Source organism: Microtus oregoni, unplaced genomic scaffold (assembly GCF_018167655.1).
Source record: "Microtus oregoni isolate MIOR12 unplaced genomic scaffold, Mior012 000003F_ref0000135, whole genome shotgun sequence".
Taxonomy (NCBI): Eukaryota; Metazoa; Chordata; class Mammalia; order Rodentia; family Cricetidae; genus Microtus; species Microtus oregoni.
The window spans coordinates 34,869,322-34,889,203 of NW_024543062.1; the positions used below are offsets into that span (position 1 = coordinate 34,869,322).

Here is a 19,882-nt window from a genome sequence, read left to right on the forward strand (position 1 = left end):
CCAGGCATGCTGATGCTGTATCTGAAACAGAACACTAAGAAAGGAACCGCAAACAGCCTGCACATTAAGTCTACTCAGGCAGTAAGCCTTGTCTCCAATGGAGAGCACAGGAGACACAACCAAGTTCTAAAGGACGAAATATCCCAGAGACACGATATTGAGTCAGTAAGACAGGACAGCAGAGCCTGACAGAGCACTTAAAAACAAAGGCTTTCTGAATTTTTCCTTTAAAAATAATTTTTACAAACTCCGAGGCTAACAGTACTCAGTTTCCCATAAGGACAGGAAAACACCTCTGAAACCACGTGATAACCTAACCGGCATGGGCCCACGTCAAGAACAAGCCACTTCACAGGACCAGCAAAACACTCCTTCTCAGAGTGGGATTGCTGAAACCCAGAGAACTCAAGCCAGTGACACCAGGGAAACGGCCATTCAAGCACACAAGCGGCATTTTGTGATCAAATTTATTTTTGTTTCAATTTCACTTACTTTGTTTTACTGTAGTTTACACAAGAGACTGCCAAGTCAACAGGTATTTGACATTCACCACGTCCCTCAATCTCCACAGCTGTTAGAAGACAGTAGAGTCCACACCAGGCTCTCATTTCCTTGTGTGCCCAAACTCCCAATGTGACTATAGCTGTCCATGAATTGGTTCACTGGGGAAAAGACTGGGTTCTCCACTGCCTGGGGTTGGCAATGACCCTTCTGGTGCCTTTCCCACTGATGTAACCAAACCCATCTCCCACCAGCATCCAGAGAAAAAACACCAGCCTTTATCTTGAGAGGGCACATGGAAGCCAGGGTCTGTTGCCGAGGATGACAGGGTATTATTGCAATGCAGTGGGAAGTGCTGTCATTGCTCCCATGGGAACACAGAGCATGGGAGGAGGGGCACACAGGGCAAGTCTGTCAGCAAAGGAACCAGTTACTATTGGGCTCACTGTGGGGGTAATATGTTCTATGGGGGATGGAGGACTGTGGGGTGATGTAGGTTAAAAAGACAGTGTGTAACCTGAGGGCTTCAACAGTATGATTCTGGTCAGGCTTCTGGGACTGACAAGGAAAAACAGCATCATACAGAAAAGTTAATTAAAAAAAAAAAAAAACTTACCTAGCTATTGTTCCTTCCTTTAAAAAAAAGAGAAAAAGAGAAGAAAAAAGAGGGAAGAAAAGGAAGCAGTGTCGGCAGCAATGCTCAGGATCGAGCTGGCCTCAGGATGGGGACAGTCCTGTGCCACATTTAACTGTTCCTAGCTCACCATCAGCATTCCCCCTGGCTTGGACTGCAGCAGGCAAAGAGCTAAATGTCAGTGTGCTCAGAGCAACATGGACGGTGTGCACAGTCCCCACAGAAAAGCTCTGTGTGACTGCAATGCCATCAAGGTTATTTCCTTTGTCGCCTTGTTTGCTCAGCCAGAGTCTGAACATTGTCTAGTGTTTATAGGAATCACAAACCGTCATCACTTTTTTTTTTTTGCTAGATTTGATGTAGAAAAATACTTGAAATTCAAAATACAAAAATCCAATAAAAAGTGGCAATTTTAAAAAAAAGATTTCCCCGCCCCTTGGGTGATCTAGTAAAGAGCTTTGATTTCACTCCTTACTCGACAGACATTGTTGGATTTGGCTGGAAGATAGTGGCCACCCAGAAATAAATAGTTACAAATACACCCAAACATCCAGAGTTTACTCTCCTGATTCACTGGAGTATCTAACAATCTGAAGATACCTTTCTGTAGGAGTCTGCTGCTGATGGGATAAAAATAAAAAAAGTGTATGTGTGGTGATTTGAAAAAAGAAACAACCCAAAACTATACACACTGGTCCACACCTGGCATTCATGAAACACGCCAGCCAGCACCACATGGCAGTCCATTTATCCATCAAGGGCATCACACTGATGATTATTAAAATCCGTTCCAGGTTATATATTGAAAATATTTTCTTTAGTATTTTTGCTGAAGAGAGGTACAGTACTTTGGAGAAATTGTACTGATCCCTTCAATGTTTTCACATACATATATACACTTGTGTGTGTATCTAGGCCTCTAGCCATATGTGTTTTACATACAGCTACAGACACACACATATACACACATGCACACACGTGTGTGTATGTGTATATGTGTGTGCACACGTGCCCTTGAGTCATCACAGGCACACGCTGGAAACATCACACAGAGACACTGGTAGCATCTTCACTCGTCACAGGCTGCACTTGTTCCCCTCACTTGGCCTTGACTCCGTAGCTGTAAGAAAGTAAAGAAGCAAAGAGCAAGTTAGGCCACAGGCTCTCCTGAGACACTCAATATGGAAAATATCTAGTAGAAAATGTTCCCCAAACCATGGCACCCCAAAACTTAATTTCTGTTCAAAAAGACCAGCCACGTTAAAGGCAAAACATTTTATTTCATCACAGAGAAAAGTAAATTCAAAGTAGAAAAAAAAAATCACTGAAAGTTAGTACTTAATCAAAGTAACAATTAAACCCCCCCCCCCCAAAACGGTTTTTGTTTTGTTTTTAATGAACATGAGTGATAAAGGGCTTTCAGGAAATCTCAGAAGTGTTACTCAATTCTTGTTTGGCATAGCAGCTCCTCTGCATGACCAAGCACCTCTCACTTAGTCCATGTGGGGAAGGCAGCTCTGTGACGGGAGCAGCAAGGACGCCCAGTGCAGGTCTGAGCACATGGACACCTACACAGAACAGTAGCTTCTGCTGCTCTCTGCTCCACCTATGGTAATGTCATGTGGACATGTAGACTTTGGTAGGAACACCACAGAAAAGTGTCAGGCTTACAAAGTGAAGTGAACTATAGAGTCAACAGGGAGACTGGGGCACACAGAAAACACTTTACCTACAGTGAGCTTCTGAAGTTAGCCTGATAGTGTGGCAGGAGAGATCCTGGACTACCACGGGAACCGCAGAGTATTCTACTGAGAAACGGTTCCACTAGTCGGTTGTCTATCAAAAGGTGAACCAGTCTCCAGGACAGCGCCACTAAACAAGCAACTACACTGACAGTAGGATGAATCTACAGAATGATCCACAAAACATACATGCTCACAGTTTCTACAACAGGCACCTCTTCATTCTAAAAGTGGAATGCCATCACTGTAGACAAGAGCCTGTGGCGCGCTCAGCAGTTAACTCCCCATCACCAAAAGGCGCAGGTTTTTAGAAATTCTTTTACCCAGGTCTTCACTTACACAGTTTGAAAATGTCTCTGACCTACAGGGGACTCATCTAGGCATCAGCGGCCGACGTGCCTCGGACGGAACCCTTCTTACGCATCTAAATGTAAAATAAAATCATGAGCTGCTAAAATGATTCTACGTAGGGGTTAGAAAGCAAGTGGAGAAAAGAAGGTCTAGCAATGACTACATAGCTGTCTGCTTCTCATGTAGACCTAGAAGGGATGGAGTTTTGAGGTCCTGGCTTCAACCAACTTGTGTGAGATTTCCCTTAAAAAGCCTTAAAGGTTATCTGTATCTGCATTTAAACAAAGACCTCCAGTCTGGTAGCAAATTATCAGGGATACATTTCCAAGGGAAGTTGTCATCATGCTTTGAGAAAATGCTTCAGGGAAAGGGAGCATGGTGTGGTCCACCTTTCACTGCTGTCTCTGGGTCAACAGGAAGACGTGAAGGTGCTGCTACTTTGGCTGTTTTTAGAGAAGTTTCTTAGTGCTTTCAGGATTACTGAAAAGAGTAAGGATCAAAGGAAGAGACACAGAGAAACAGCAGATAGGAAAAAAAACAAAACAAACCCACAAATCAGCAAAAGAGCAGGCATTTCTAACATTTACAGACCAAACAAACAAAAACTCACAGAAGAAAACCAGAAAAAAGAAAGAAAACAAACAATACTGTATTTCTACAACAATTCCTTCCTCCAATCCACCCCTGGGTATGGCCAGTTCTCTTACACCACCTGGCTAATTCTTACAGCTCTGCAAACTTCAGGCTACATACACATGCATACGCGTGCATACACGTACATACACATGCATACACGTGCACACACGTGCATACACATACATAATATGCATACACGTGCACATACGTGCATACATGTGCATGTCCTTTCTATGCCAGGTATTCTCAAGTCTAAAAGTGTTTTGATAAAAAGGAAGTCAATTCTTAAAGTATCTGTGAATTAAGAATATTACACTGTATAAGAGTCTTTGACTAGGCATGAGAAGAAATTCCTGCTACATGTGGGAGCAGAAATTGTCACTTCTAGGCTAGGGGATCTCACGGTGTGTTCAGATATCTGCAGGCTGAGAACTTTGAAAGAATCAAGAGTTGGGAGCAGTAGACCTCAGACATATTCTGTCTGTCCAAGGAGTCAGGGTGCGAGGGCCTGGTCACCAGGTGATCAGTCTTCCTCAACTGACAGTTTAACACAAAACGCCCAACTAGGGCAAAGGTTCTTCCCTGAGGTTGGTTTTCTGCCACCCCAAGGTTTTGGGAAACACTAGCTGGAAGCAGCCACGCTACAGCTTAAGCAGCTGCTCCAGAGTAGATGATAGAAGGAGTGAATATTCTGGAATCTGGAGCACTAGAAGGGAGGGTACAGCAGAGGAAGAGTTCCTGCTGGGAGGGGTGGCACCAGGACTGCTCCTTAAAGGAGTGATGTGGGATGCCCTCTGTATGCTGTGAATATGTTAATAAAGAAGCTGATCTGGCTAATAGTCAGGCAGAATATAGCTAGGTGGGAAATCCAAGCAGAGAGATAGGAGTGGGAGGGGAAGGAAGGCAGAGTTAGTCAGAGAGACACCAGTCACTACTGGAGAAGCATGATGTGAGTTAACATCATGGCCATGTGGCAATACATAGATTAAAAGAAATGGGTTAATTTAAGATGTAAAAACTAGCCGGGCGGTGGTGGCGCACGCCTTTAATCCCAGCACTCGGGAGGCAGAGGCAGGTGGATCTCTGTGAGTTCGAGGCCAGCCTGGTCTACAAGAGCTAGTTCCAGGACAGGAACCAAAAGCTACGGAGAAACCCTGTCTCGAGGAGGAAAAAAAAAAAAAAAAAGATGTAAAAGCTAGTTAGTAATAAGCCTGAGCCACTGGCCAAACAGTTTGTAATTAACAGTCTCAGAGTGGATAATCGTGAACTGGTGGGCGGAGAGAAACCTCCAGTTACAGAGAAGCACCTAACTATTGAGAAGAAGGGAGCACAGGGTGAGAGAGGTGTAAAGGCCAGAGCAGCATGACCCAGGCTTGATCATTCCACCACCCTACTCCAAAGACCCAGAACTTTGCTGCAGCAAGAGAAAACCAACCCCTTTATAATGTTGTCTCTATGGGAAAGTACATTCCAAACTCAATCAACCTAAAATAATCTGGAGCAAAATCCATTTATAAAAATATAAGATGGGCTGGAGAGATGGCTCAGTGGTTAAGAGCATTGCCTGCTCTTCCAAAGGTCCTGAGTTCAATTCCCGGCAACCACATGGTGGCTCACAACCATCTGTAATGAGGTCTGGTTCCCTCTTCTGGCCTGCAGACATACACACAGACAGACGATTGTATAGACAATAAATAAATAAATAAATAAATAAATATTTAGAAAAAAAATATATAAGATAGGTTAAAACATTCTATTGCCCTATTAAGAACATATAGCCTACTCCTTTCTAAAGATTGGTATAAGGCTAATTAGAAGCAGGCCTGCTCTGATCACCCTAAGTAACCGACTGCAGACAATTCTTCATTGTGCTATAGCAGAGACAGCATTCCTTCCCTATCAAAGAGCCTGACTTCCCACCACCCTCCGGTGATGTGAGGGCTCTAGTCTCGTACAATCAGATACCACACCTGCAGGGCCTGCAGAGCCAGGAACTTTAGTAGGCCTCAGGGTGACTGTGTGGAAGTCCTGAAGGCCCTAGGCACGCCCTGGATTTACTTCCCACTTTGGGAACGAACTACCAACTGCAGAAAAGCCAGGCTCAGTGAAAAATCAAAACCAAATCCTTGTGGGTGGAAGCTAAGGAAAATGGCCTTGGAAGAGTGCAGATGCCCACTGGCTATGGGCAGGAGCTAGGGCAAGTTTAGCCTTGAAACTATACCCTGACCTCTTGTCAAGGACTACTGCAATCTGCCTAGAGTTTTTCAAGGAAGAAAAGCTTACTGCTAAGTGGGAGGTGGAACTGGTGAACTCAAAAGACTCCTTGTCCTCACCTTGCCTACGGAGGAGCTGAGCCGAAAGCATCTCTATGTAAAATGAAAAGGACCGAGACAGGTACTGTTGCAGAAAAACTGATGCCCAAGACCCAGTACAAAGAGCACTGGGATGTTTTTACAAGGAACATATTTAGGTTAAGAAAGCTTTAGTCCACCTTCAGGAATGTCCAAAAGGTTCCATTTGGATGAAAATACGCGTGGTGAGAAACGGCTTGCAGTAACTCTGTCCAACTCCAGGTCTACACTTGCTAAGAACACACAGGTTTATAAGGGAAACAACCACCACAACCAATCTTACTGTTTCGAGTTCTTTCTGAGTCTCATCTTCCATTCTCCTAATGTCTTCCATTGTCAGATCGATCCACTTGTCAATCCAACAAAAGAGCTGGCGATGTAAGTTTGTAAATATCCGTTTTTCTTGCTTTTAAAACAAAGTGGCAAAAACATCCAATTAGTGATACATTTTAACTTTATATGCACCAAACAGCCCATAAAATGAACTTGCACTTAGTTAAAAGACCACTTTATACAACAGCAGAAACTAGGCCAAGTGTGGTGGCACATACCTTTAACCCAGCACTCAAGAGGCAAAGGCAGATCTCATGAGTTCAAGGCCAGCCTGGTCCACATAATGAGTTCCAGAAAAGCCAGGGCTATGTAGAGAGACTTTGTTGCAAAAAAAAAAAAAACCAAAAAGAAAAATAAAATAAAAATTCTTTACATCAACATTAATTCTAGCCTAGCATAATTTTATACAGGGAATCAATTCCCTGTGAAGGGGCAGCAGTGCAGCTCAGCAGGTAAGAATGCTTGCTTCCAAGCATGATGACTTCAGTCCAATACATGGATTCATACGGTGTAATAAGGAGAGAACCAACTCCCAAACTGTCCTCTGACCTCCACACCCACGCAGCTGGTATACACAATGACATGTAACAAACAAACATAATTCAAAACTTATTTTCAAAGTTCCCTGAGAAATGGGAAAGAATCTCCATTGGCGAAAGGATGAATGGTCTGGTAAAAGCCAAGAGCGCACAGCATGCATAACTGAATTCCATATGCTCCTGCTGGGCTTCATGTACTGACACCTGTTCTCAATGCCACGGATCAAAGGTCAACTGGATTTTTCTACAATAAAAGCAGACCCAGTCTTCTCTCTGCGCTGAAGGAAACCCCCGTGCTTAGACACTGATGAAAGCATTATGTACTCTGCACTGATTCTTCTGTGTACTACATTAGTCCCATGTGTATGCACACACATAAACATATGAAAACCATGTATAGAAATAGCAAATTTAAATACCCGACTATTTAAGTTGTTTTCAACTTTCCCAAAAATGAGAGCAAAATACATAACAATAACCGACACTTTGGGAACAATTTTCAACTTTCCCCCATGAACAGAAAATTGTATGTCTACACATGCGACTTTTAAATTGGACTGTCAACCTACTTATTACAATGTCTAGGTGAGAAAGAAGGCCAGCACATACACAGTGTGCTCAAGGGATGGTTGTGAATAGGCGGAAGAAGCACTATGACATTCCAGGAGGTAACAGGGACATCTTTTTATTTCCTAGGGTTTCTTTTTATGTATATGCATGCATGTCTGTGCACTGCATGTGCACCGCAGCGCCCATGGAGGCCAGAAAGTGGCATGAATCCCCTATGCCTGATAACTATTATTACGAATCATTGTAAACCATCATGTGGGCGCTGGAATCAAACCCAGGTGCTCTGGAAAAGCAGCTCTTAACCACTGAGCTGTCTTTCCAGTCCCCAAAGACATTTCTATAATGATGATGGGGGTAAATACTATAGGAACAGTAACCATAGGGTATTCCTGCATCTTCCTGTGTATTTACAACCTATTGTATTTTGTTGTTCTGTGTGATGTTGGGCAACACTATACATAAATGTGTTTATATCACTGTGATCCCCCTTCTATATCTAATTGCTTATGTCATCTTCATTTTTTGTTTTATTTTGTTTTTTTTGTTTTTCGAGACAGGGTTTCTCTGTAGCTTTGGAGCCTGCCCTGGAACTAGCTCTTGTAGACCAGGCTTCATTTTTTAAAAAAGAAATTAGGATAGGGATCCTCAGATCATGTTACCAATTCAGGGTCTACCTACTCTTGGCAAGACCTCTACAGAAGACACTCCAGACAAGACAGCATGATTGCCAGGATCTCTTCATGGCCAGGCTAGTCACGGGAGGGACTTTGTACTGGAAGCTCACTGAATAAACACTGCATCTCCTAAGCAGTCCTGTAAGGGCAGGAGATGACTCAGTGAGGCTAAGACCACAACGCAGCTCTTCCAGACGACCCAGGTGTGCGTTCCAGCACCCACATAACAGCTCTCAATTGTTTCTAACTCCAGTTCCAAGGCATCTGATGCCCTCTTCAAGGCTTCCAAAGGCACCACATGCACACGATGCACAGATATGCGTGCAGGCAAAGTATCTACACACAAAAGACCTTAGTGGGGGAGGGAGGGAGGGAGGGAGGAGAAAAAAAGTCTCTTAAAATCTTGTTATTTGGATTTGATGTTTTCAGGGGATCAGACAGACACAGTGACAGTAACTTTAATGTCATAAAGGATAAAATGCTTGTCATAGAAACCATTTTCCAACAGTCACCTTCTCTCAAATCTCCCACAAGCAAGTCCCACTGTAAGCAGATTTACCTTTTGAATGAAGTTTTCTACTTTGCTCTGCAGCCCCCACCACTTGAACTTGATGGTCACCAGCTTATAGGCACACATCTTAGGACAGTCAGGGGTGTTTGCCAGTTCCTTCTAGATGAGAAAATGGAAAAACTGTGACTTGGGTACAGGTTCTGATCAAGACCGACTACTATAAAACAACATCACAGACACACAAGGAAAACTGATTTTGTGCTTAATTCAGAAATCTGAAATCATCTAAACAAAAGGCCAGTACTCCTCTCCTGCCACACACCAAGTTACTTCCTAGTTGTGAGATCTCATAGCTGAATCTGATAGCTGCTGTAACTATTGTCTTTTGGTTTTGATTTTTCTGTGTAGTCCTGGCTGTCCTGGAACTCACTCTGTAGACCCAGCTGGCCTCGAACTCAGAAATTTGCCTGGCTCTGCTTCACGATGGGTATGTGCTGAGATTAAAGGTGTGTGCCACCACTGCTGGCTTCATGGAATTCTTATGTATGGTGAAGGTCTTATCAGTAGTGAGCCTTAAACAAGGTAAAGCTCTCCTAGCTCCCATTGTGGAGTTTCACCATTTTCTGTATTTCTAAACATTTCCAAGTGGAGCAGCACAGCTGGTGAGAACAGAGGGCCACAGACAGCAATGCAAACACACACCATGAACGGCCTGTGCATGCAGCTCCAGTTTCCAGAGATCCACACAAATGATGTCGGTGGAAATCAAGTCTTTCTTGGATAGAGATGCTGCAAGCAGCTGTCCTCTGAGCCATGTAACTGCCACATTAGGGAGTTAAGCTGTACCCCTTGAAAAAAAATTACCCCAGCTGGGTTTCTTGACTGCACTCCCCACCCCCTCATGGAGAGTTAGGCAGGGTGATGAGACATTCACCTGGATATCTAGCAGCTATCTGCCACCTAGTGTAAGCAACTCTGCTTTAACAGCACACATGGCCGTGGGGAGGGCTAGTCTGTGTATAAATACACCTCACTTGGAAAGCTGGCTTCAGCAGTTATTAAGTGGGGACCATTTACACATCACCACGTTAGGTGCTATCAGGCACACAAAACTGATTCAGATAATGTGTGTTATTTTTTTTTTTAATTTTTAAAAAAGATACTCTATCTGCATGTACACCTGAATGCCAGAAGAGGGCATCAGATCCCATTATAGAAGGTTGTGAGCCAACCTGTGGTTGCTGGGAATTGAACTCAGGACCTCTGGAAGAATAGTCAGTGTGCTCTTAACCTCTGAGCCATCTCTCCAGCCCACACATGTGTATTTTCAATAGTGTTATCCCTGGTGGGAACGGTTCATCAAAGACTCTGTAGTACACACAGATGTTATCAGATATGTTGAGTCAGGTCTGGACACCTGTCATCAATAAGTCAATAAAAAGAGCCAATTTAATAGTGGCAAGCAGAAAAAGGAGGACTACTTGATGTGATCACATGGGGAAGAGAGTTAAAGACATGCAGCAAACCCCTCAAGTCCATCTTTGGGGTCCTAAAGTGAAACTGAAGTTTAAATAGAGGGTTAAGGCTATGTACATAAGCCCTGACAAGATGCAGACCCACCCACCAGCGACCTGAAGTCTTATCCTGTAAGGTGGTGATAACATGTTAGAACACTGTGGAATCTCTTCCTTCTTTTAGCACAAGATTCCTGGGGAAATCCCCACTACTGAGTCTACTGTTTCAATAATCTGAAGTCAGGCTTGAGACACGTGCAAGTGTCGCTCTAGATATCTTCATTTCTACCATGCCAGTTAAACTGACACCAGCCTCCCTCTCCTCGACTGCAAGCTTGGCTCTAAGCTGGACATCTGGTATGGTAGAGGTCAGCCAGCTTCTATTGGACACCCTGCCTTCAAGCTTTACAGAAAGGACCGTAAGGTGAGCCTTCCACAGACCATCTCTTCAATAAACAATGAAGTGAGGACATGCTAGGGCCTTTGATCCAATGAGTGCTGTTGAGCCTGAGCAGAATGTGGCTCAAGTGTCAGGCAGGTCTAGCTGGTACAAGGTCAAAAGCAGGGTCCACCCTGGTTCCTGCCATGTGGAACCCGACCTTCACTGGCTCCACTCTTCTAGACTATCCACTGAGGTGAACCAGGGATGAGCAAGCTTAGCTCCAAGGCTGCAGATGGTAAACCAAACATGTCCTTTACATCTAATGGCATGTGAAGCCCCTATATCCACACAAGGCCCTGTTCACACTCCCTGCAACACTAACAGCTCTAAGCATTTTTTCGTCTTGGACAAGTTCTGGTAACTCTGAGCTATAAACAGCTTCCTTAAAACCCTAAGAGCTGCATACCTCATTCTCCACAAAGCCCCACCCATCAGAATGACAGCTCTTCAGAATTCTCCCACAATTTATAAAAGCAAGGGGACTAAATGCAACACAGGCGCCCTCTACAGGTGGGCCAGGACTCCAAGCACACAGTGACTCCACAATGAACCAGGCTGTTTCCCATATGCTTCCTAGGGACGCTGGCAAGCTACTTAGGCCAATTAACACAGCAACTTATAGAGCCTGCACTGGGTTATAAAAATTATTTTAAGGGGAGGAAGTGGGAACTGGGATTGGTATGTAAAATGAGAAGATTGTTTTAAAATTAAAAAAATTTAAAAATTATTTTAAAAAATAAATGGGACCAAAAAAAAAAAAAAATCCTAGTTCTTGAAGCTGTCTCCCCAGACCTCACTCTTTGTGTTCCATCCAATTTATAAGCAGTTATTAAAAACAAATAAAAACCCACTCAAATCTGTTCAAGGAGACAAAAGCCCACTGCCTCAACTTCCTGGTGTAGTCTTCTTGGTAGATACCAGCACCTCACTGAAGTCACCGGAAAGCAATCACAAAAGTAGTATCAAAGAAAGACACTAATACACAAGCTAAATGTTTTCCTTCAATAATTAATATGCTCATGGTATTTTAAGTGTATTCCTGTTTAAAATCGACTGGTAGGGACCCATCCCTTAATTCAGGCTTTAAACTAGTGATTAAGAATAGTGATGTGGAAGTGTCATATATCAATCTGTTGATTTCATTGGTTAAGCAATAAAGAAACTGCTTGGCCCTCATAGGTTAAAACATAGGTGGGCGGAGAAAACAGAACAGAATGCTGGGAGAAAGAAGCTGAGTCAGTGAGTCGCCATGATTCTCCCACTCCAGACAGACCCAGGTTAAGATCATTCCTGGTAAGCCAGCTCGTGGGCTACAGCAGATTATTAGAAATGGGCTAGTCCAGGTACGAGAGCTAGCCTAGAAGAGGCTAGATAGAAATGGGCCAAGCGGTGTTTAAAAGAATACAGTTTCCGTGTAATTATTTCGGGGCATAAGCTAGAGCTAGCCATGTGGGCGGCCGGGTGCCGGGTGCCGGGGACGCAGCCCCGCCGCTCTTATTACAACAGAATAGGGCTTTATGGTCCACGCCTTCAGTTCCAGCATTTAGGAAGCAGAGGCCAGACTGATTCCAGGAAAGCCAAAGTTACAGAGAGACCCTGTCTCAAACAAACAGGGCTTTAAACAGTTCCACAATCTGACGTGGTAGGATGGAAAGCTACTAACTCTTATCATTTGCCCTGTTATCAGAGAAGCAAATACAAATATACTAACTTATTCAGAACAAACCCACTTAGTAATACTCTCCATACCCACAACACTTTTCAAGTCTTCTAAACGACAGCTACTGTATGCACAGCCACGAAGGACCATTTGACCATTAAAGCCAGGCTGGCCCTGAACTCAACAGTAGTTCTGCTTCTTGCACTGTATCTATGGGAAGAGCCACCTTCCTAAGATCAACTGCTCTGGGAGCAAGGACAAATCAGTAAGTAGCAAGATGCATCTAAATAGCCAGACACCTGTAAAAGAAACAGGCCACGTGAAACGGGTAACAACCAAGTTTTTTCTTTTAGGTTCAACACTGTATTTTCAAAACTCACATGATTTTATCACTGGTGGGAAAGGTTACCTTGTTATTAAAAAAAAAAACAAAACCCAGAAACAAAACACCTGACTCTTAAAATATTTTGGCTCTCAGTCACACATTTTAGGACAAAGGCTTCCTTTGCCTTAACTTTTATGGGTACTCTTTCAAATTGCCCTCTTTTCTTTGCCTATGACAATATAAGTGTGCTTGGGCTCCTCCCACCCCTTTTTGATGTTTACATCAAAGCTAAATAGACTGAGGTGAAAGCTCAGTTAGGGCATAAAATATTTGAGATTTTAGTTGCTTATGTAAGTATGAGTGTTTACGGTGCCCACAGAGGCTAGCAGACAGACAGCACTGGATCCCTGGGACTGGAGTCACACATGGTTGTAACTCCCCATGTGGGTGCTGGGGATTAAACTCGGGTCCTCTGGAAGTCGCCAGTGCTTATAACTGCTGGGCCGTCTCGCCAGGCCTTCAGTTTAGGGCTTTTAACAGATAAGATTGGTCCAGCCCACGTTTAAATTTTTCCTAAGATTAAACAATGCAAAATAAATCACAGGCATTCTTGGGGCTACCAGAGCATTCCTGTAAAGAGATGTGTAACTCAGATGGCTCAGCAGGTAAAGGTGCCTGCTGCGAAGCCAGACTCACCAGAGTTCAACTTCAACCTCTCCATGCCACACGATAGGAGGGCATCGACTCCCGCAAGTTTTCCTCTGCCCCTGATGCATGCTGTGGCAGGCAAACACAAGTGTATGCAAGTGTTTGCTCATGTACACACCTTCGTGCAATAAATATAATACAAATTTTTCAATTTTTTATTCTATGTGCATTAGAGTCGTGTCCTGCATGTATGTATGTACATGTATGCCTAATGTTTGCAGAGATCAGAAGAGGACATCAGATCCCCTGGAACTGGGGAACTTGCCATGAGCCAACAAGTGGGTGCTGGGAACCAAACCAGGTCCTCTGCAAAAACTAGTGCTCTTAACCAATAAGCCATCTCTTCAGTCCCTAATTAAAAAAAAAAAAATTAGAGAAACATTTAATTTTCAAAATTGTGACAGAAACAAGTAGTAGCCTGTATAGGTACCTGGGATCTCAACTGCTGAGGGCCACAGCTTCCTGATTCTTTATAAACAATACAAATGTGTCTCAATGTTTCCTCTTTATTGTTTTAAAAACAACTGCCTCTCAAAACAACAACAGAGGGTGGGAATAGAATGAAGGTCTTTCACACAATGTTCCAATCCAGCCAAAGCTGAAGATTTCATTACCTGCAGCTAAGACTAATTCTGCTAGTTCAAAATACCATTATTCTGCCAGTAAGTGAGTTTTATAAAGATTAAAAATTAAAATGGAAATCTTTTTAAAAGAAGGGGAACACTGGTTGGCTAACAAAAGAACAACCAGAAGTTCTGTAAGAGAGTCCTGAGCTAACAAAAGAACCCCACATTATGTTTTTTCCCCACATAATTTAAATTTCATCCATAATGTAGCATGCACTAGTTAGTTGCAAAATGTTTTCAAAATTGCATTAAATAGTTTGTATAGTCACAGAATTCCTTACATTTCATGTTACTAACTATAAATGAAACTCCCCAAGTCAAATCATGTTTTCAATTTAAGAGCACATATTAAGTTACTTTGAGGCATGCGGCCGAGGCCTTCAGGGAAGCAACGGACACAGCAAGCACACATCAGGACTGAATGACTTGCAGCAGCATGTGGAGCTATGTGGTAAGCAATCAGCCAACATTAGCCTCAAGAACAAACTTCTTGAGTCTGTGACAAAAAAATATATACAAACGTAAGAGAATAAAAAGAAGAGCATCTGAGGGCATTCTCCTGACCTGGTCCTCTCGGCCTCACTCGTGAGGGTGAGATGGGGTGCCCTGGAGTAGAGTCAACGCTCTGCAGCAGCAGCAGAGCAGTCTTCAGTGCGGTTCACACTCCCCCAGCATTTTAGCTTTTCAGTGGTAGGCAATCAGAATGCTCAGTTTTGGCGGCCGAATTCATAGCGTTAAGTTTCCAACTGAAATCTCACTAAGAAAGCTAAAAATAAATGTGCCGTGAGGGCTGCCAGGGTATGCACCAGCAAATGTCAACACAGGATCACAAAACGCATGCCAAGCATGTGCACCACAATCTCAGAAAAACCCCATTCTCCAACATATACCATCTTTTCTTCTCTAGACCGCTTTTACTTTGTGAGTTTTCCAGACAGGCCTGGGCTGGACATTGTGTTTTTCTACATCTTACTGATTTTCATTGGTTTATGACAGTTAACTAATTCTGTACTAAACACCCACTGAGGGTACATCTATAGCAGGCACTGCCAGACACCACAGTGGTTTAGCACAAGACAGAAGGTGGAACAAGGAGACCACTTTGACCTGAGGCACCAACTGCACCACACGGGCGCCCACATACCTCTGGTGGGGTGGGGGTTCATGGTGGAGACTCTCAACTTCAAAAAGATCCAAAGGGTAAACTAATCATAGGTAATTTCATAATTATAGGGAAAATGAATTCAAACAGGAAGACCCCTGCTTGTGAACAGATCAACAGAGTCCAGGCTCCCTTACAATACCTTGGCACAGTTCACACCCTTCCTCATCGGGAAGCGATCTTGTACAAGTACAGCTGCAGGGTCCCACTTCACTAGACTCATGAAGAGCCTGACCAGAGGCCTGCTCTGCCAAGTCACTTCCCAAACAAGGCAGCATACATTCCAGAGTCCTGAATCCTGCAGATCTGTCTAGAAGCAGAGGCATTCCACAGCCAAACCAAGGTGAAGGCTAGCAGGAAGCAGTTTTACACGTATAAAAGCTAAAAGTAAAGTCACCAAACTGTGTAATCTCCTATGAAAACCGTTCATGTCTGTAGACCTCTTTATTGCCCAGAATCCAAAATGTGGCTTAACCAGAAACCAGTTTGAGTTCTGCACGCTATAGTTACAGGGTTTTAAACACGAGACCACAGGGAGGAGGCATGCTTTTAGCTGCTTTGGGCCTCAGGCATGTGAAGTTCAGGATTTGGGAGCGTGGCAGGCAGCATTTTCCATCAGGAGAGCCTCAGGAGGAAGCTCTAGGTGCCTTCCCCGCTGGTCTCCACCTGGAACAGGACTTTCGCAGCAGGTTCTCTCGTCGCTAACTTCCACTGTTCCCATCCCTTACATCTTACATTTCACTTGACAACCAAGGCTGTTGTCATCTTTTCACACGTATGGGTACAAAGAGACAGCAATCACGAGGACAGGGAGGAAATAAACTGGCGTCTCTACAACTTCTCTAGCCTGGAGAACTCAGAATGGTCATAAGGGCTGTTCCAGAATGTGACTGAGCAGTGTATAGAACAGGAGCCTGAAAGGCCAACCTCCAAATGCCAGGACACATCAAACCAGCGTAATTTCTGGGCCAACTCCTTTACCTGACCCAATTACCATATGCTCCAATGTCTGGCACTGCAGAGGCAGATGCTTTGGTAGAACCTCCTAGCTATTAACAATCATCCATCTGTAGAAATAAAAGCTTAACTGTTCAACAGTGTCTGACTTAAATGAAGAAAGATATTAGGCCTTTCATTGGATTAGAATGTCACCATAATCTTCAATTTGTGAAGCCGACACTCCCAGGTTCAGAAGCGGGACACTGGAAAGCTTGGAGGAACACACACGTAAAATACTATTGCAACCCTTAGGAGAGGTGGCTGTGCCAGTGCCACAAGACAAACACACCCTCCAGATAGAAACCAAAACCTACACATACATATGCATGTGTGTGCATGCACACCGTGCCACGGAGAAATAAGATGTTCATCAGCAGTTCTGCCTGGAAGCAAACTTCCTAATCAGGTTATAAATTGCTCTATTAGCATGCACAAAGTCACTTCATGTTGAACTCTAAGCAACAAAGATCTTTTAATTTCCTTCTTCAGAAGGAAAATAAGCACACAACTCAGGCTTATGTCTCTAGGGCTACAGTGTATTCCTGGTTTTGTTTGTTTTTAAGTAAAAATATGTATCATACCATAAGGGAAAAAAATAAAGCCTGTGCCTATGACAAGCCTGGGAAACGAGAACATCTCTTGAGCAGCAACACCATCTGGCTGTGGAAGGAAGACTGACCTACACCAAGCACTAATCATTAAACACTGTAAGGACAAGGGGCTCAGACTGGTGACCAAAGGCAAATCAATCCTAGCTATAGTGTGAAGATCTCTGTGGTGTAAAACAGTGCAACACACACACACACACACACACACACACACACACGGATCGAAACCTTGACCTTTTGACACCACTCCCTGTGCCCAGCACTCACATCATTTCATCCTCTCAATGACTGCTGAAGTTGGTGCTAACAGCTGCATTTTAGAGGTATGGAAACTGAGAGTCAAATCTAAATCCTAATATATATGTCTAATCTAAATCCTAATATATATGTCTAAATCTAAATCCTAATATATATGTCTTCACAGACATATTCACAGTATTGGAATGTGTCTCCTTTTGTGCTCCTATCACTGGAGGTGTGCAGAACTGTCTAAGCACAGAGTTCAAATGTTACCATGCAACACGACAAATGCAGCAGACAAGGATCTGCCCCATCACTCCTTATACCTGTGAGCAGCACCGGGCTCAGGTCTGTGGACCCGCAGATCTGGGTTTCTCTGGCTACATTTCTCAATTATAAACAGAGCACCTGTACCTGACCTAGCCAACTGTAAAGTATGGAAGGTTAAATGCGACCTTTTTATAGTACCTGGGACGACGAAGAACCTTCTTGCTTCAATTGAATATAGCCAGTAAGTACAATACGAAGTATCCCCATATCAAATGAGGGAGTGTCACAGCAGTCACTGGGTGTCACTCAGGAACAGAGCACTTGCCTAACACGTGTCAAGTCCTGGGTCTGATCCCAAACAACTAAAGACACACATGTAGGCAAACAAACAAATAGATCCCGAGGCTTACACTTAGCCTTGAGCACATTTTGGAATGTAGACTGGTAAGCAGCAGGTGGATGATACAAGGAGGGCTCCCAGAGAGGCCACCTCTCAGCCTGCACAGTACAGCAGAGCATGTGCCATACCCTCCGCACTCACTGGCAGTGCCAGCTGTTTTGTCACGCCCACACACATTTCTTCTGTTCTCACCCTGCCACCAGCACCACCAGGCAGAGTAAGGACACATGCCCACTGACCAAACCCATAGGTGCTCGCTCATTCCCATGTGTGCTCAGCTATTGTCACGAATGTAACCTTTATGTCCTTGCACATCCGTATATGGTGGTTTGGCTTGTTTTTCTTCATTACCCCAACATTCCAAAGCCATGGCAGCTCAGTCACAAGACTTGCTTGCTTCTTATGAATACCTCCACTTACCACCGTGTGGATGAAGTGAGCAAGTGATCACTAAGCAGATGGGTCAGAGGAGCCTTCTGATGGGCAACATGAAGTCACTGTTGGACTTGCTTCTCTAGGCACAGCCCATTATGGCTCATGCCTGTCATCTTAAGTGCCGAGGGAATCACTAAGTGTCAAGGGCTGCTTAGGCTGTATGGTGACCCCCAGCTAGCATGGGCCCCATCATGAAACCCTATTTCCAAACAAACTTAAGCTACTCCAGAATTTTAAGTAATAATCAATTAGAGATAAAGGTCTATGGGTAAGCATACATCAAAGTAACAAAGCAAGAACAAGCAAAGTTATTTACACACATTCTACTTTCCTAAGACGCAGAAAAGCCAAGCAAAAGTAAAAAACATTAAGTAATTCTACAGTTGGTTGGAAAACCTCCTAGAAGTACCCATGGGAAAGTAACTCTACAGTTGGTGAAAACCTCCTAGAAGTACCCATGGGAAAGCCCTGCACCCATGTGACACCCACCATGTGACAGGTGTGTAAAACCTATACTCCAGACTCTGGTAATTGGGTGAAAGAACTCAGTATTTTGTCATAAGCCTTCTGCTTTTTCATCCCCTGTGAAAGCGCTGCTAGCCAGAGTCGGCACCACCTGGGCTATGGGTGTCTAGAGGATGTAGCTACAAACCTGGAAAACGTGGGGACACTGAGCAAACCCTTAGTGTGGACTCAGATGATGCTTGTGTGACATTTACCACTTCCTGATTATTAAGTCTCTAGTCATGGTTATTAGGTTGGAAGAGTTTTAAACTCTACCCTGTAAACAAATGTGAAAAATAAGACAAATTATGATTCTGTCTTTCCTTTCTAAGATAGGGTCTCACTGTGTAGCCCTGGCTGTCCTGGAACTCTACACACACCAGGCTGGCCTTGAACTCATAAGAACTCTACTGCCTTTGTCTGAGTCCTGGGATTAAAGCCGTGAATGACCACACCCTGCAATGGCTCACTTCACATTAAACAAAGTCAGATCCCTTCTTCCTTTTAGTTGATGCACAACAGTTTATATAGTTATAACAGGAGTTATAATAGGGCCATTCAGGGATCCTCTACAGGAGCAGCCAGCACTGTAATGACTCCTGATGTAACCAGCCAGTTAGACCCTGGCTGCCAAGAAAATCCTGTGGGTAAAAAAATCTGCTCAGGTCAAGTTTGGGTGTTTATGTGCCTCCTGGTCTGTCAAACTAATTAGAATAACCTGCTGCCAACACTTAAGCCTTGTTTAAGGGATTCCATTTGGTGGAATGCACTATACAACAAGACTATGTTGGAATTGCTTTTCCTACTTCATGAATGGTGTGAAGGTGTGCTCTACCTGAATGCAAATACTTGCCACGAAAACTGCTTTGGTGTTCAGCTCTCCCGAAACCTACCTACCAAAAAGGTCAGGGAAACACCTGTGTGACGGGAACTCGTTTAGAGTAGATGCCAACTAGACCCCACTACAAACCTTCATTTAACATGGATTTCTTTACTGTCTGGAGTCAGAAGATGTCACAGTCCCCAAAGAGCAAACCATCTGCCCCTCTTCAGGTTCCTCAGCACGGCATGACTCTGTTAATGTAGCTCAGACTTACAGGCCAACTGCAAATGGTCCTAAGTCCTTAAGCAAAGAAAACCATCTGTG

At 43.8% G+C, this 19,882-nt stretch overlaps 1 protein-coding gene across 4 annotated transcripts in view; it reads right to left on the reverse strand.

Annotated features, from left to right (window-relative positions):
- Positions 1-453: 453 nt before the first annotated feature.
- Pitpnb (phosphatidylinositol transfer protein beta) overlaps positions 454-19,882 on the reverse strand; it is a 54,669-nt gene continuing 35,240 nt past the window's right edge. For 3 of the 4 annotated variants that reach the window (XM_041648407.1, XM_041648405.1, XM_041648409.1), the window contains 3 exons: positions 8,891-9,001; positions 6,499-6,621; positions 454-2,255 (listed from right to left, as the gene is read on the reverse strand). In XM_041648407.1, coding sequence (XP_041504341.1) covers positions 2,205-2,255; positions 6,499-6,621; positions 8,891-9,001 — 285 coding nt within the window. In that variant the 3' untranslated portion in view covers positions 454-2,204. Of the gene's footprint in view, positions 2,256-3,216; positions 3,302-6,498; positions 6,622-8,890; positions 9,002-19,882 lie in introns of all 4 variants that reach the window. The other variant, XM_041648406.1, reaches the window with a different exon arrangement.